At 41.5% G+C, this 17,172-nt stretch overlaps 1 protein-coding gene across 1 annotated transcript; it reads right to left on the reverse strand.

Annotated features, from left to right (window-relative positions):
• Nucleotides 1-6,169: 6,169 nt before the first annotated feature.
• On the reverse strand, nucleotides 6,170-7,540 carry LOC143219790 (uncharacterized). Its single transcript, XM_076445652.1, has one exon. The coding sequence runs from the start codon at nucleotides 7,538-7,540 to the stop codon at nucleotides 6,170-6,172; it is 1,371 nt and encodes a 456-aa protein (XP_076301767.1).
• Nucleotides 7,541-17,172: the final 9,632 nt, after the last annotated feature.

Raw genomic sequence — 17,172 nt, forward strand, 5'->3', positions numbered from 1 at the left:
ATCCTGGCATTTTGTCGATTAAGGATGCTACTACTTGAGAAACTACATTCGTCGGAAAATGACACGCGTTCTAAAAACTGTTGTTCGTTTTCCAATTTGCGTAGCACCCAAGAACAAAAACTTCGTCGAGCAGTGTTCCGTCGCGCAGGAACAATATTCGTGTATTTCCTTCGGACAGGATTTATGGTGCGAACGTATCTAAATATCGTCCTTGAGGATTAGACAAACTAGGGTCATTCGGCGACCATTCGAGCCATCTGGCTAACGTTTAGTTTTTATACAAAGTATCATAAATTTAGTCCCTCCAAAAGACCGCTCGCGACCGTTCCGCACGGTGTCGAATTACCGAGACCCGTCGCGTCGCCGACCATATCGCCCCATTCCTCCTTCCCAGGGCCTCACTCAGAGATACGGGAAGGAGGTTCTAGCAGTCAGAAGTGTACTGATTGGGAAATGCAACTTTCGGCAGGAACCAATCGGTGCATCTTATTTTCCATTCGAGAATCAATCGAGCATCGCGTTAGGACTGGAAGACGAAGGCGTTCAGTTGTTTTTCCGCTCCAACGCCGTGACGTTCTCCAGTCTTCGGGTAGACAAGTATAACGCACGAGCCGTTGTCTTGTTAATCGTTCATATTACGTGCAAAGTTAGCATTACGGTAGTTCGTTGTCCAGTGGTCACGACACCCGACAAAACGGGATCGCATCGGTCAAGATCCCTCGCGTACCGAATCACGTGAATGTATGCGCGCGTATAAGGCAGGACCTGCTAGATCAGCCTTACTGACGAGTCCACTAGCAGGTCCAGGACGAAACGCTTCCATTAACGTCTTTCATTTTCATGCGCGATAATTATTGTCCTTCGCGCTCATCATATCATTGAACTAGCTGCCCAAGATTATCTTGGCGGGCAGTGATCCGGAAAATTCGCGAACCAACAGTTCCGCGACAAAACATATGTAGTCCAGTCGCCAGGTACTTTTACCTGGAAAATATTCCGAACTTAATGAAATTTTGACACGTCATTTAGGGGTACTCTGGGGTGTCGAATCTCAGTTTTCGACCTCGAGGACCCTGTGCTAACTTGGGGAGGGGGAAAAAACCACGATTTTTATTACCTTGTTTTGGCTTTTCGTCTATTACTCAAAAACTGTGGGTCCTATGAACTTTTGTCTTCCATTTTGGGAAAGACCATTAAATTTCCTTCAAATTTCACTGGTCAATCTTTTTTTCGACCAAATAGGCACGGAGAGACAGGCGTTTAAAATTAGGAAATTAAGTGGCAACTGACAAATATAGAGAAAAACGCAGCAAATTATACTGACCAACAACAAAAATGTTTCCATATAACTGTTGGGTGTATCTTATACAGTTTTTAGCGCTGATTCCGAATCTGGTCTTGGAAAACTGGAAAAACACGTTTTTCGACTATGAATAGATATTATGATGTTATTATAAAAGATATTGTATTATTCTTTACAGCAAAAGATTCTCTAGACTTTCCCGAATCCAGTGATGTTCAATAGTAATACATTATGATTGTTTAAACATGTTTAAACAATCATTAAAGACGGAGAGGCATCACTTTTGTACACATTTTTGAGGATATTTTTCAATTAAAAAAAAAAAATAAGAGTCTAAGGGCCCAGCGGAAAATCGAATTGCACCACGCGATAGAGCAAACTTTTATCTTGAGAAACCACTTTTTCAACTTTCCAACGTCGACATTTTTTTCGATCCTGAAAGTCCAATCGCTAGGTCGAAAAAAGGGCGTCTACCTGCAAAGTATTCCGAACTTAATGAAATTTTGACACGTCATTTAGGGGTACTCTGGGGTGTCGAATCTGAGTTTTCGACCTCGAGGACTCTGTGCTAACTTGGGGAGGGGGAAAAACCACGATTTTTGTTACCTGTTTTTGGTATTTCGCCTATAACTCAAAAACTATGGGTCCTAAGGAACGTTTTTTTCTTCATTTTTGGAAAGAGCTAAAATAAATTTACGCCTCTTTGAGATTACGGATTAATGGGAAAATATAAAGTCATAAAGTGATGACCAGGCACCTAAATAGGGAATAAACTGCAATTATAACATTAGGCACTTGTCAGAGGACACCTCGCCACCCCCTCCAAACCATGTGAAGTCAGATTGATAAGAGTACAATGTTAGGGTTTTTGGAGAAAGAGAGACTTTTTTTACGTATTTCTCATATTCGTCTTCCGGGGTTTGGGGGGGGGGGTGTCCGAAGGGGGGTGTGAAAATGTAAGGGGTATACATAGTATGTAGATTATATGTAAATATGTTAAAAAACTAAATTTGTGAGCCAAAAACCTGCAATTTCCTGCTAAATGTCACAATGTGTGGCTCAAAATGACATTTTGAGAAACATTTCCTAATTTTGAACGCCTGTTTCTCGGTACCTATTGGATCAAAAAATACGTTTGACTAGTGAAATTTGAAGGAAATTTAATGCTCTTTCCAAAAATGAAAAAAAATTTCGTAAGACCCATAGTTTTTGAGTTATAGGCGAAATACCAAAAACAGGTAACAAAAATCGTGGTTTTTCCCCCTCCCCAAGTTAGCACAGAGTCCTCGAGGTCGAAAACTCAGATTCGACACCCCAGAGTACCCCTAAATGACGTGTCAAAATTTCATTAAGTTCGGAATACTTTGCAGGTAGACGCCCTTTTTTCGACCTAGCGATTGGACTTTCAGGATCGAAAAAAATGTCGACGTTGGAAAGTTGAAAAAGTGGTTTCTCAAGATAAAAGTTTGCTCTATCGCGTGGTGCAATTCGATTTTCCGCTGGACCCTTAGACTCTTATTTTTTTCTTTAAATTGAAAAATATCCTCAAAAATGTGTACAAAAGTGATGCCTCTCCGTATTTAATGATTGTTTAAACATGTTTAAACAATCATAATGTATTACTATTGCACATTACTGGATTCGAGAAAGTCTAGAGAATCTTTTGCTGTAAAGAATAATACAATATCTTTTATAATAACATCATAATATCTGTTCAAAGTCGAAAAATGTGTTTTTTTTCAATCTCAAATTGCTCAAAAACTGTGCGTGTAGGAGAAAAATTAAGACCAGATTCGGAATCAGCGCTAAAATCTGTATAAGATACACCCAACAGTTATATGGAAACATTTTTGTTGTTGGACAGTGTAATTTGCTCTGTCTTTCCCTATATTCGTCAGTTGCCACTTAATTTCCTAATTTTGAACGCCTGTCTCTCGGTGCCTATTTGGTCGAAAAAAAAGATTGACCAGTGAAATTTGAAGGAAATTTAATGCTCTTTCCTAAAATGGAAGACAAAAGTTCATAGTACCCACAGTTTTTGAGTAATAGGCGAAAAACCAAAACAAGGTAATAAAAATCGTGGTTTTTTCCCCCTCCCCAAGTTAGCACAGGGTCCTCGAGGTCGAAAACTGAGATTCGACACCCCAGAATACTCCTAAATGACGTGTCAAAATTTCATTAAGTTCGGAATATTTTCAGGTAGACGCCTTTTTTCGACCTGCCGACTGGACTAATGGTCCTTCGAGCCGGATCAGTGTCCTAGTGAGTGCAGTTCGTATCAAAGACAATCGTGTACAAACATTCGTGTACAAGACATTCTGACAGTGGTCTGCAGCATCCGGCAGTCCACCCAACCACGTTAAAGGAAGCAACCAGCCTTAGCCGCAGTACATACATCGTCGACGAGAAGTCAGCCTATTTAAGCAATCGTCAACGTCCGAAATCATACAAAGGCAACAACCAACCAGAATCATTCGCATTCGAACCGTCATCAGTACAAGGTAGACACGTTATTGAATTTACTAATCAGGAACTTTCACACGCCGTTGGCAATTTCTCATATTTACACGCGTTACGAGAATCAAAATGGCTAACGCGTACGAAACTAGCCAGCGCATCTGCATTTCGAAGCACAAACGACGTGTCTTCAAATCACATATAAAGTCTAATCTTTAGAAAACACGTTTCTAAGTCTAATACAAGCGCACCCCATACTTTCGACATACAACATGTCAATTACGTTTACGAGTGTCAATTTCTGTAAAGGCCGAATCCGCGATCGAATATGGTCGACGACGCGACGGGTCTAGGTAATTCGACACCGTGCGGAACGGTCGCGAACGGTCTTTTGGAGGGACTAAATTTATCGTCAAGGACGATAATTAGATGCGTTCGCACCATAAATCCTGTCCGAAGGAAATACACGAATATTGTTCCTGCGCGACGGAACACTGCTCGACGAAGTTTTTGTTCTTGGATGCTACGCAAATTGGAAAACGAACAACAGTTTTTAGAACGCGTGTTATTTTCCGACGAATGTAGTTTCTCAAGTAGTAGCATCCTTAATCGACAAAATGCCAGGATTTGGGCTTATAGAAATCCACACGCAATGGTTCAAAGATATAATCAAGGAAGGTTCTCCATTAATGTATGGGCAGGAATAATTGGAAACTGTATTATTGGCCCAATTTATTTACCTACACGGATGACTAGTGCAACATATTTGCAGTTTCTCCGATCTCGCTTCTTTAGTGAACTGCGGAAAATTATACCACGACATAGGCGTCATTCCGTCTATTTCATGCATGATGGTACTCCTCCTCATTACAGTCAACCGGTTCTCCAATGTTTAAATGACATATTTGGATCACGGTGGGTAGGACGTAGACCTGCACCACACGTATGGCCTCCACGTTCACCAGATTTGACACCACTGGATTTCTTCCTCTGGGGTGCAGTGAAAGACATTGTTTATCGCTCAGGGCAACAGTTCAGATCAGTTGATCAATTAAAGCATAAGATTGAAGAAGCTTTTAACCATCTTCGATCAATTCCCAATCTTGGTGAGAAAATTCGCAAAAACATTGAAGTTCGTTTGCGGGAGTGTATGAACCGCAGAGGTGGACATATTGAAGCTGGACAGCAGGCACGCCTTCTTCGAATAATCCGAACTAATGGTGGGATTTTGTGGGTTCAGAGAAGGAACATAAACCGAATAGAGTAAGTGTCTCAGAAGTTATGTTTATGTCATGCAAAAATGTTAATTGTCGCACAAATTTCACGACATTCCTTAAGAAAATGTTTTTTTTCCACCATTTTAGTCGCCAGCAATAGTTCCCCTGATCTGCAATGTTGACCTGCAGCCTGCAGTTCACTTAAGCAACAAGATTAGTATGCAATTTACTTATATATCGTAGATTAATGTAAAAATTTTGCAAATAAAGAAGCTGCAAAAATTATAAGAAATGCAACATCATTTTTTGAGAGAACGGTTGAGATGCGACCCATGGTTTCTTTCACAAAGTTGGTCCTTATGATCAGTAGAACACGATTAAATAAACAAAATTTTTGTTTTTTTGACCTTGAGTTTCATGGTCGAGGTCAATTTTGCGGGGAGTTTTTTAGGTCAATTTCCATTAAATCGTAGGTGTAGAATCACGCTATAGTGGCCGTGACATATAATTAAGTGACACCCTGTACATAGCGTATCTTGGCATTAAGTAAGTAGAGTTAAGTTGTAATTCTCGCTGCTATACCATGACTTCACAGTCCAACCTGTAGACCAGCAGGTCACACCGTTAGTGTCTCTCCTGTTGAACGTACACGTTCAACGGGGGGCGGCATGTTCAGGTATTAGAGCCGAAATTCGGAAGGTATCAGGGCATCTCAGCCAATCACTACGCGATTATGGGACTGCCCTTGCTGAGACGCACCTGTTACCTCTCCCAAAAATCCGACTACCAAACCAGCCAATTTGCGCGCTGTACAATCGGCTCGCGACCGACTCCGGAATTGCGGAACACGCACTCGATGTCTTCCGTGTACAACCGTCATTGCGACAAGACCGCGACACACTCGATCTTTTTTTCTTGCGCTTGTTAACGCCCGTTAACATCGACAAAGTGCGACGAATTACCACAAGCGGATTTCAACGTCTATTGTTACGCGTCGTGAAACTAGCAATTACGCGTAGTGCGAGATATTGCGTGTATTATATCAATAAACGTCCGTGCCACGTGTTCGTTGTGCGCCAACGGAACAAGAACGAGGTGTTGCTCAATTCTATCTCCCAGGCTACCGGCACCCGCCGCCTCGATTTTCAAACCTTCTGACAAGTTGTATCAGCCACCGGAATCAGCCGATTCCTCAATAGACTCCAAAAATGTCAACTGTAGCAGCAGTGCGAAACAATTGGAGCCGTTGAGCTAGTACTTCGCTTATCATTGTTATTTCAGATCCTTGATCGATGAGCGCTCTGACTGCTTGCCGTCGGCCGAAGCGATCTGAAACATGTATCATTGCAGTGGCTAATAATACCTCACCCGATCTGTTGCGGCAATCCTGCGCGTGATGGGTTGTCCTTTCGGGAGTGGAGACGTCTCTGATTGCGTCATGGATTGTAGTATGGTGCCGTTCTCCACAAGTGAAACAACCACTCTTCGATGGACAAGCAGCAGTGGTGTGATTGCCGAGACAGTTCCTGCATAGCTGGTGTTTCTCCACAATGTATTTCCGCTCTTCAGGTGAGCTTTCTTTGTATTCCGAGCAATGCATAAGGTAGTGATCCTTTGAGCATATCACGCAAGCAATCTGCTGTTGCTTCTTTTCTGCATGATTGATTCGAGCTGTTTTTGTTGCAGGTTTAGCTTTCATGAAACTCGGACCTGATCGAGTTTTGGCGAATTTGGATTGGCTCGACTCTGAACTTGACGGCCTCGGTGATGCCTGCATCATCTGGAGCCGCCTTATCATGAAGTTCGTCAGCGTTGTATAGGAAGGTGGATCACTGCTGACGGTAACGCTTTCCTCCCACTTATCCTTGGTGGTAGGGTCAAATAAATTGACTATGGAGTGCACAAACCAGTCAGCAGTTTTGTCTATCGGTCTTCCTAGTCCTTCCATGGTGTTGACGACGGTGGAGACTCCCTTCTGTATTTGGGTTATTTCTCGCACCGAGCTCTCTCTCATCTTGGGAAGCGCTGCCAACTTATCGAGACAGGATCGAACGAGAATGCGTTTGTTTTCGAAGTGCTCCATGAGTATGTTCCACGCCTTCTTATAATTCTCGTTGGTGGTTGGCAGGTCCTTGATGAGGTCTACAGCCTGATCCTGAAGACAGCCCTTCAAGTAGTGGAGTTTGTCTACCTCAGTCAGCCCTTTCTTTTGATCGATCATGGAGAGAAAGCGATCCTTGAACGAGGGCCAGTCTACGTACTCTCCACTGAATTGCGGTAGCGGCATACGCGGGATTGAAGATGATTCGGATCCTGAACCATCTTCCTCGGGACTCTGGTTTGTCTTTCTGTCGCTGCTCTTGGCAAATAGCTTAGCCAAATCGCGAAGGCTCTTCTGCGTCAAATAGGCCTCCTCCACGGCTTCAGCTATGTCATTCTTGACGTAGTCGCTGTCCTTGATCGCAGCTTTGTGACGGTACGTCAACAGATCATGGTTCTCTTGAAACCGTGTCCAGTAGTCTTCAAGAAGTTCCAGCCTGGTTTCAACATCGCTTTCAGTCATCTTTGCTTGTGCAACTGATTTTTTAAAGTTGTCCATGAGGCGAGTGATTTTCCCTCCAACTTACCTCTGTTTGTGGAGCAGATCATCGGACAAGAAATCGATTATGGGATGCGGCTGATTCGCTGATTGGATTTCTTGCAAGAAAGTCACCGATTTAACACCACACTAGACTTTAAATTGCAGATCCTTGGAAGGAAGGTGCCAGACCCGTGGAGGATCCGGCTCGAAGTACCAAAACATGTGCAGGATCTGATCTTGATCGATTACATCTGAGAGAATGCGAATAATGAACGGATTTGAGTGTATGTGTGAACTGTGATCACTGAGATAAAAGGATTGAAAGGAACTATTGCGGTTGAATGTATGAGAGTAACGGTATGATTTGAAAGTTAGACGAGTGGACTGTATAAGAGAATTGAATGGAAAGAGTCGGATTTACAATAAGTTAACTGTATTTTGCACTATTGTTCACAAAGATTGTCAATGTTGTAGAAATGAGCAAATAAATGAATACAAAACGATTGAGGAAAGATACACTGGCTTGACACTTTGATTGCGTAATGATCAGCTGAGCTGTTTGTCGCAAAGAGAGAGAGAAACGGCGGTTCTCACTCAGTTTTATTGTCTCGATCCTTCTAGAAGTTCGTCACGCACCGGTGGTTCCGGTTGAGCGTTCGTGAACATTCCAGAAGAATCGAGACTGGATTTAGCCAATCACGCTCTTGGCTTCTCGCCCGCGCGAGCCTCGATGGCAGACGCCGATTTATCGCGTTCAGGCGAAGTCACGCGGGACGCGTCGTGATTCGCTGTCGCGATCGCCGGGCATCGTGGCGCTCGCGCGCGCCATTTTCGAACAACGATCGACAGACGACTCGCCTGTTTCCGCGCCAACGCACGCGCACCCGGCAACCGACTCGCGCCGAAGATCCCCGAACTTACCCGAGCCGCGCACGGAAGACGTGCTGTTGTATGGTGTTTTCCATTCCAACAATAATCCCCACACCCTATACTCGCCATTCTTTTTCTTAACTAATACAATAGGTGAAGTGTATTCTGATTCACTTGCACGAATTATACTGTCCAACAAATTTCAACTTTTTAAAAGTATTTCGATTCCCACTATGCGATTCTTATAGAGTTTTCCGCGCTGATTCCGAATCTGGTTTTAATTTTTTCCCTATACGTCCAGTTTTTGAGAAAATGGAGTTTAAAAAAAAAGACATATTTTTCAACTTTAAACAAATATTGCGATGTTATTATAAAAGATATTGAGTTGTTCTTTACAGCAAAAGATTCTGTAGACTTTTCCGAATACAGTGATATCCAATATTAATACATTATGATTGTTTAAACATGTTTAAACAATTATTAAAAACGGAGATGCACCACTTTTGCACCAATTTTTGCGGATATTTTCGAATTTATCTCAAAAAATAAGGGTCCAGCGAAAAATTGAACTGTACCACGCGAAAGAGCAGACTTTTATCTTGAGAAACCCCCCTGTGAAGTTTGCATGGTCGACGTTTTTTTCGAACCAGAAAGCAAAATATCTTCGCCCGACATGAGTTGCCGTCAGTGGTGCTCTTCTACTAGCACGGTCGTTCGACGGGATACGGCGAGCCGCGCCGCGCCGTAACGGCGATGCAGTCGCTTTAAACAATTATGTCAGCTTATTTAAATGTTATATTTATTATTGTTATTTATTATTTTTTACTCTATTCCCATTCTATTAATAGATCTATTCTTTATTTATTATTTTATAGTAAAAATAGGAATTTACAAGATAGAAAACATACCTAAAATTTCGTTCTTTTTAACTGACGTTTGTGAGATGTTTCCGCTTCTTGCATTAAATTCCAACAATAGTCTGCAAGCATGGTTGTACTATCTTTCAGTTTCATCGCACACGAGGAGGTCTCGAAGTGGTGTCCGATGACACCCAAATCATTCTGGGACCGTCGCGTCGTGTCGAGTGCCTCAAGCTATTGCAGCCGACTGTGTCTAATATACAGGGTGTCCCAAATGTGGTGTACTTAATTGAAATGGGAGGTTCCTGAGACCATTCTAAGAGACATTTTCCTTTGCACCAATGTCAACTGCGGCTTTGTTTAGGAGTTATTAACGAAAAACACGGACCAATCAGAGCGCGCCCTAGACGCGCGATGGCACGTTCAGCCCGGCGCGCCGGGAGACGAGCGCGGTGTAACGCCGCGATGCCGTAACGAACAAGAGTTTCTCGAGATTATGTGAATCTTCCCCGATTTGGATGAGCTTTGGATATGTTGTCAAGACCATGATTCTGAACAACCTTTCCCTTTACAGTTTTTGTCGGCCGGCTTTAGTTTACGCGATAAGTAACTTGTAATTGTAAATCGATCGATGTACTATCTGAACTATCTCCTCTCCGATTTCGATGAGCCTTGGATATGTTGTCAAGACCATGATTCTGAACAACATTACCCTTTACAGTTTTTGTCGGTCGGAAGAACTTTACTTGTCAATTCATATGGGTAGATCTCTTTACCCGACTTACGGCAACTTTACCCGAACGAGGGAAAAAGCAGAAACTGATTGTATTAAAACCTCACTTATTCAGCCGTAAATCCATTTGCTGCTTCGAAATGTGTGTCACTGGGTCACTCGGTGACGAACTGCACAGATGTCTTCAGGTATACGACAGTACCGAAAGCTAAGGGACGTACGGCCAGGTCGACGAACTGCACAGCCGGTGGTAAAAGGCCTAAGGGATGCGCGGTCAAGTCGACGATCCAGAATTTCACTTTCACTTTCGAATCGATAAATAATTCGTATGTTTATTTCACACAGATGCCTTGAAATTTTTCCACACTCACAATCACTGTTCACATTTGTCAACACATAGTTATGCACTAATAGTAATTGCCATATCCCTTGTACTGCTGCACAAATCACAACAATCAGGTAATGCAATCACTAGACTGCGGATTTCATGCATTTGCAGCAAACATGAGTAGGTGCATTTTAAGACAGTAGAGAGATTAAAATAATTTCAAAACACCATAGTATTATTTTTAACTTCTTAAAATGATCACAGTGAGAATCAAATATCTGTCTGGTAATAGTGTCCCTTGTAATAGCGGCAGCCAACATTAATGTTGCATAAAGATCCGTAGTCTAGTGATTAGTTTAAATATTACTATCAAAAACACAGCTAATAGCAACCGTTAGCTTTGAATTGACAAGTCTTTGGAGATGTTCTCTCTATCGCGGCTCGAACGACACTGATTTTCCGCAAGATTTTTCTAAAGAATTTAGGAAGGGCATTTAGAGTGTCGAAATTCGAAATGTGCACGCTGTAGCACGAGAACGACGGGACGGTTATACGAAAAACAGAATGCGAGAAGGACCGCTGTAAGCTTTGTGGCAAACACATGTTTAGTTTTTCCTGCAGGTTGGTACGCAGAGTCGATGGGTAACTGTTCGAAAACGTCATCCGTCCTTTTACCCAGCAAGGGGTAAAAATGTCAGGTCAGCGTAGCATCCCTATTGTCCTATACCTTCCTTAAGAAACTTTCTAAAAGAAGGACAGACGACGTTTTCGAACGGTTACCCATCGACTCTGCGTACCAATCTACAGGAGAAACTAAACATGTGATTGCCAGCGGTCCTTCTCGTATCCTGTTTTTCGTCCAACCGTCCCGTCGTTCTCGTGCTACAGCGTGCATTTCGAATTTCGACACTCTAAATGCCCTCCCTAAATTCTTTAGAAAAATCTTGCGGAAAATCAGTGTCGTTCGAGCCGCGGTAGAGAGAACATCTCCAAAGACTTGTCAATTCAAAGCTAACGGTTGCTATTAGCTGTGTTTTTGATAGTAATGTTTAAACTAATCACTAGACTACGGATCTTTATGCAACATTAATGTTGGATGCCGCTATTACAAGGGACAGGAGCCAGACAGATATTTGATTCTCACTGTGATCATTTTAAGAAGTTGAAAATAATACTATGGTGTTTTGAAATTATTTTAATCTCTCTACTGTATTAAAATGCAACTACTCATGTTTGCTACAAATACATGAAATCCGCGGTCTAGTGATTGCATTACCTGATTGTTGTGATTTGTGCAGCAGTACAAGGGATATGGCAATTATTATTAGTGCATAACTATGTGTTGACAAATGCGAACAATGATTGTGAGTGTGGAGAAATTTCAAGACACACATTTCGAAGCAGCAAATGGATTTACGGCTGAATACGTGAGTTTTTAATACAATCAGTTTCTGTGCTTCTTCTCTTTTTTACGATAATCTCGTAAACTAAAGCCAACCGCCAAATAGTCTAAAGAGAAATGTTATTCAGAATAATGGTCTTGACCACATATCCAAAGCTCATTGAAATCGGATAGGAGCTAGTAGTACATCGATCCCATGGATTTACAAGTAAAGTTTCTCGCGATAATCTCGTAAACTAAAGCCGATCGCCAAAAAGTCTAAAGAGAAATGTTGTTCAAAATAATGATCTTGACCACATATCCAAAGCTCATTGAAATCGGAGAGCATTCACATAATCGAGAAACTCTTGTTCGTTGCGATGTCACGGCGTACCACCGACACTCGCTTGTCGGCGCGGTGTGGCGCGGCCGCCCAGGGCGCGCTCTGATTGGTCCGTGTTTTTCGTTAATAACTCCTAAACAAAGCCGCAGTTGACATTGGTGCAAAGGAAAATGTCTCTTAGAATGGTCTCAGGAACCTCCCATTTCAATTAAGTACACCACATTTGGGACAACCTGTATATATCTATATCTCACGTTCGGTCTGCTTGAGGCCGAACAACGATTAAAATATTTACACTAAAGTACACACAAATTGATACGTTGCTGTTTCTTGTGTGAATGGGATAGCCGGGCTAGAACGAAGCATTAAAAAAACAAAACTTGGCCAGTAAGAAAGACCCATATTCCAGGGCAGAAAAATATTAAGTACGAACGTTTAGTCCATCCGAATAAAATATACTTACCTCCATTATACATATAAAATTAGGTCTAATAAAAGCATTCGTCAAATCCATAAATAATGATACACCGGCATTTAAATATTTACAAACAAAATTTCCACAAATATCCGAAGCAAAAATAAAAGAAGGAATCTTCGTAGGACCACAAATAAGAACACTCTTAGACAATGAAGAATTCTTCAACACAATGAGTGAGTCTGAAAAAAGGGCCTGGACAGCTTTTGAAAATGTTTGCAAAAATTTTCTGGGAAAGAATCGCTCACCAAACTACGTTCAAATAGTGAAAAAACTAATAGATTCCTTCTATAAGTTGGGATGTAATATGTCTCTCAAAATGCACTTTTTACATTCGCATTTAGACTTTTTTCCGTGCAACCTTGGTGATGTGAGTGATGAACACGGTGAAAGGTTCCATCAAGACATTTTGGTTATGGAAACAAGATACTTGGGAAAAGATAGTACAACCATGCTTGCAGACTATTGTTGGAATTTAATGCAAGAAGCGGAAACATCTCACAAACGTCAGTCAAAAAGAACGAAATTTTAGGTATGTTTTCTATCTTGTAAATTCCTATTTTTACTATAAAATAATAAATAAAGAATAAATCTATTAATAGAATGGGAATAGAGTAAAAAATAATAAATAACAATAATAAATATAACATTTAAATAAGCTGACATAATTGTTTAAAGCGACTGCATCGCCGTTACGACCGTGCTAGTAGAAGAGCACCACTGACGGCAACTCATGTCAGGCGAAGATATTTTGCTTTCTGGTTCGAAAAAAACGTCGACCATGCAAACTTCACAGGGGGGTTTCTCAAGATAAAAGTCTGCTCTTTCGCGTGGTATAATTCAATTTTTCGCTGGACCCTTATTTTTTGAGATAAATTCGAAAATATCCGCAAAAATTGGTGCAAAAGTGGTGCATCTCCGTCTTTAATCATTGTTTAAACATGTTTAAACAATCATAATGTATTAATATTGGATATCACTGTATTCGGAAAAGTCTACAGAATCTTTTGCTGTAAAGAACAATTCAATATCTTTTATAATAACATCGCAATATTCGTTTAAAGTTGAAAAATATGTCTTTTTTTAAACTCCATTTTCTCAAAAACTGGACGTATAGGAAAAAATTAAAACCAGATTCGGAATCAGCGCGGAAAACTCTATAAGAATCGCATAGTGGGAATCGAAATACTTTTTGGCTGTTGGACAGTGTTATTTCTTTTGCTAGTAGATTATCTAATATTTCTCGTAAACTGGTTTGCTCAGCATGTGAAAGTCTGCGCGAAGAAAAACTAAATGGTTTCAATTCTGTCACAGCTATTTTTAACTCGGTTTTAATTTTTGGCAGCTCAGGACGCTTAGGCTGTACATATTCTGCTGCAAAAATATTTGCAAAAATATTTAATTGATAAATTATCAGCACTGTTAACACAAGTCTCCCGAGTGTCTATGTTTAAAATTTCCGAAATCGCTTCATCTACATGTAACGGTCATCGATTCCGACGGTAATCGGAATCCTCGCGGTGTTTACCCCTCGGTGCTGGACAGCTCGACGGACCCGGATTCGTTCGGCGGCGAGGGGATCGGCCGGTGCGGGAAGACGATGTGCGGAGGTTTGAGAAGAATCGGTACAACAGTTACGTTTGTTAATTTACGTGCTATATTTGGACAATCATAATGGTGAATGCGGAACAACGAGTATTGCCTCGTAGGCACGGAGCCGGCGCGTGGTTGCAACGATCATGCATTCGCCGTGGCGGTACGCGGGTTGTATCGGTATTGCGTCAAACGGTGCGGACGTCGAAACGGGTGATCGCGTTATGAATTTCCGAGAAAGGATTTCGGTCGGTGGACATGTGTGACCATTTGAGGGATTGGTGATAGCGGCGAGAATTTCGGCGGCTCGGCGAAGCGGAACGGTGTGGAGGTTTCGTCGGCTCGGCGAAACGGATTTCGGTGTGGAGGTTTCGACGGCTCGACGAAACGGACTTCGGAGTGGAGTTTCCGACGGCTCGGCGAAAACGGCGTTGGTGCGGATACTCACCCAGGTAATGAAAGTGGTGACTTCCTGGTGATCGCTGGGACGGCTCGTCTCAGCAGGAGTACAGGAGAGGAGTCTAGAGCAATTCTAGACTGAAATACCGTAATTGGTCTTGTTTGCCGAGTCTTATATACCATTGACATTGTGGTGAGGGTTGGTGGTGTGGTAGAGGGTATGTCATGTTTTTGGTATATTTCGGTAGTGTTTGCCCTTGTTTTGAAGCCGGATTTGAAAGGAACCGTTCGTGACAGATCTGCCCGGTGCAGGTCTGTTACATACAGAATATTATGATGATGGTACTATTAATTTCATGTTGAATTTTCTCATCATGTCTCTACCCAATACTATCGAAACGGTCATGGTATCATCTGGTACCACATACAAAAATATTGCATTTTCCACCCTTTTCGTCTAATTCAATATTCACTACTACCGATCCTAAAACAACCAATCTACTACCATTAAGGCCACAGAATGCCTTGTCAGAAACACTCGTGCAATTGATCAGATGTCGCGGCGCAAAAGTTTCTTTCACAAAACTAATCGGGCTACCCGTATCGATTCGCACATCTAAGGTAGAATCCATCAGAGTCCATAACCGCGTCGTGCATCTCGGAAGTCGGTGAGGTGGCGCTGGGTGGTGGGTGGCTTGCTCGCCAACTCCCACCTCCCACTTTCTTCCTCCCCACTGACTGCGAGTTTAATATACACGGCGAGACAATAAGCATGGATTAATCCTTTGTGCTCGACGACTTTCCGGTCTAATAGCGAAGTGGCTCTCGAGCGCAAAGGTTTAATTGGTAGGATACTCGTGTAAATTTTATTGTGCGTTGTCATTTGTAAATTTTATTGTAAATTGTCCTGATGAAATCATTACGTGTGAAAACACGTACCATTACCATAATAATCACGTGCAATACGACAATGTACAATGAAAAATTTACAAATGATGATGTACAACAAAATTTATAAATGACTATTGACATCAAAATTTAGAAATGATAATTTATAACTACAAATTATAATATACAAACATAATATACAATAATTTACAAATTATAATATACAACTAAATTTACAATTAAACTTACAATTAAATATACAACTAAACTTACAACTAAATTTACAACTAAACTTACAACTAAACTTACAAATAAATGTACAACTCAACTTAAGCTAAACTTACAACTAAATTTTCAAATTACATCCATAACAATAAAATATATACAAATAAATATATACAATGGGGACGCTTACTGTTCCGAGTCGTCAGAACGGGACATCCATTCGCCTTCGCCTTCATTTGATTCCAATGTGGAATCAGTCATGTCAATTTGGCGAAACCTGTCCTCCTCCTTAATTGCGTGACGAATAAAATTCTGCTACATCTCAGCGGACACATTTTCAATTGCACCATCGACAAGTTTTTCAATGTCCGCCAACTTGTAGGTGGTGTTTTGTCCTCTTATAAAGTTTTTTACATTTGCCCATGCTAACTCGATGGGATTCAGTTCGCAATGGTAAGGGGGAAGCCGTACCACAGTATGTCCATGCTCTTTTGCATGTTCGTCTACTACATACTTAGTTTCTGCACTTTTATATTTTTCTGCTAACTGCAGCAACTCCAGTTTTACAAACAGTGGATTTATCACTTCCCCCTTTTCCTCCAGCCACTTACAAATGTCAATTTTTCTCCAACTCATGGTTGGATATCTGTCCACCTTGACACTATGGTATGGAGCATTGTCAATTACGATTCTTGTAACTTGTAACTTGTAACTTGTAACTTAGGCAGAAAACTCTGGAACCAACTGAGAAATCTGTCGCCGTTTATTTCGTGGTGGTATTCTCCAGAACCTTTCTTCGCCACGAAACTAAGGAGGGCTCCAGGTAGGAATCCGTCTGACGACCCGATGTGCGCTATGATTAAGCATTGTCCCTTTCCTGTTGGGTTGGGTATCCCAGTTGAAAGTCCCCTCTCAGCTGCATTTTGTGGGCAGGTTACACTTGTATGAACCCATAACTTCTTTCGGCAATCGCTAGCGTTTGCCGAACCCAGGTTTCATCCAAATAATAAATTTTCCTCCCTTCGGCACGAAACTGTTGGATCTTCCTGATATACTGTTGTCGCCAACAAATAATATAAGGTTTATCTATAATATTAATGCACTATTGCGTGCCCGGGTAATAAATTTGAATTCCATTCGCTTCAGCAGTCTATATAACGTCGTCCTGCTGAAGTCTGGTAAATTGGGGTCGCTGTTGACCGCTTCTAAAATTTTTTGCATGTTTGGTATTTCCTTTCGCAGCCAAAAATCATGCACTTTTCTCCTAATTGCTAGGACATCCTCCGAGGATGTCTTCTCTAGAATATTTAATCGTGGCCTTTTTCTGTTTGGAGATGAAACAGCCTTGGTAGATTTATACTCCGATACGGTTTTCGAGACTGTCAACTGGCCAATTCCAACTTCCTTCGAAATATTCACAATCCTGGCCTTATACGATAAATTAGGATATTTAATCAACGTATGTTTATAAACATCGATTATCATCGTTTTCTGCGCTGAGCTAACAAACTGAAAAAAG

This window comes from Lasioglossum baleicum, chromosome 2 (assembly GCF_051020765.1).
Source record: "Lasioglossum baleicum chromosome 2, iyLasBale1, whole genome shotgun sequence".
NCBI lineage: Eukaryota > Metazoa > Arthropoda > Insecta > Hymenoptera > Halictidae > Lasioglossum > Lasioglossum baleicum.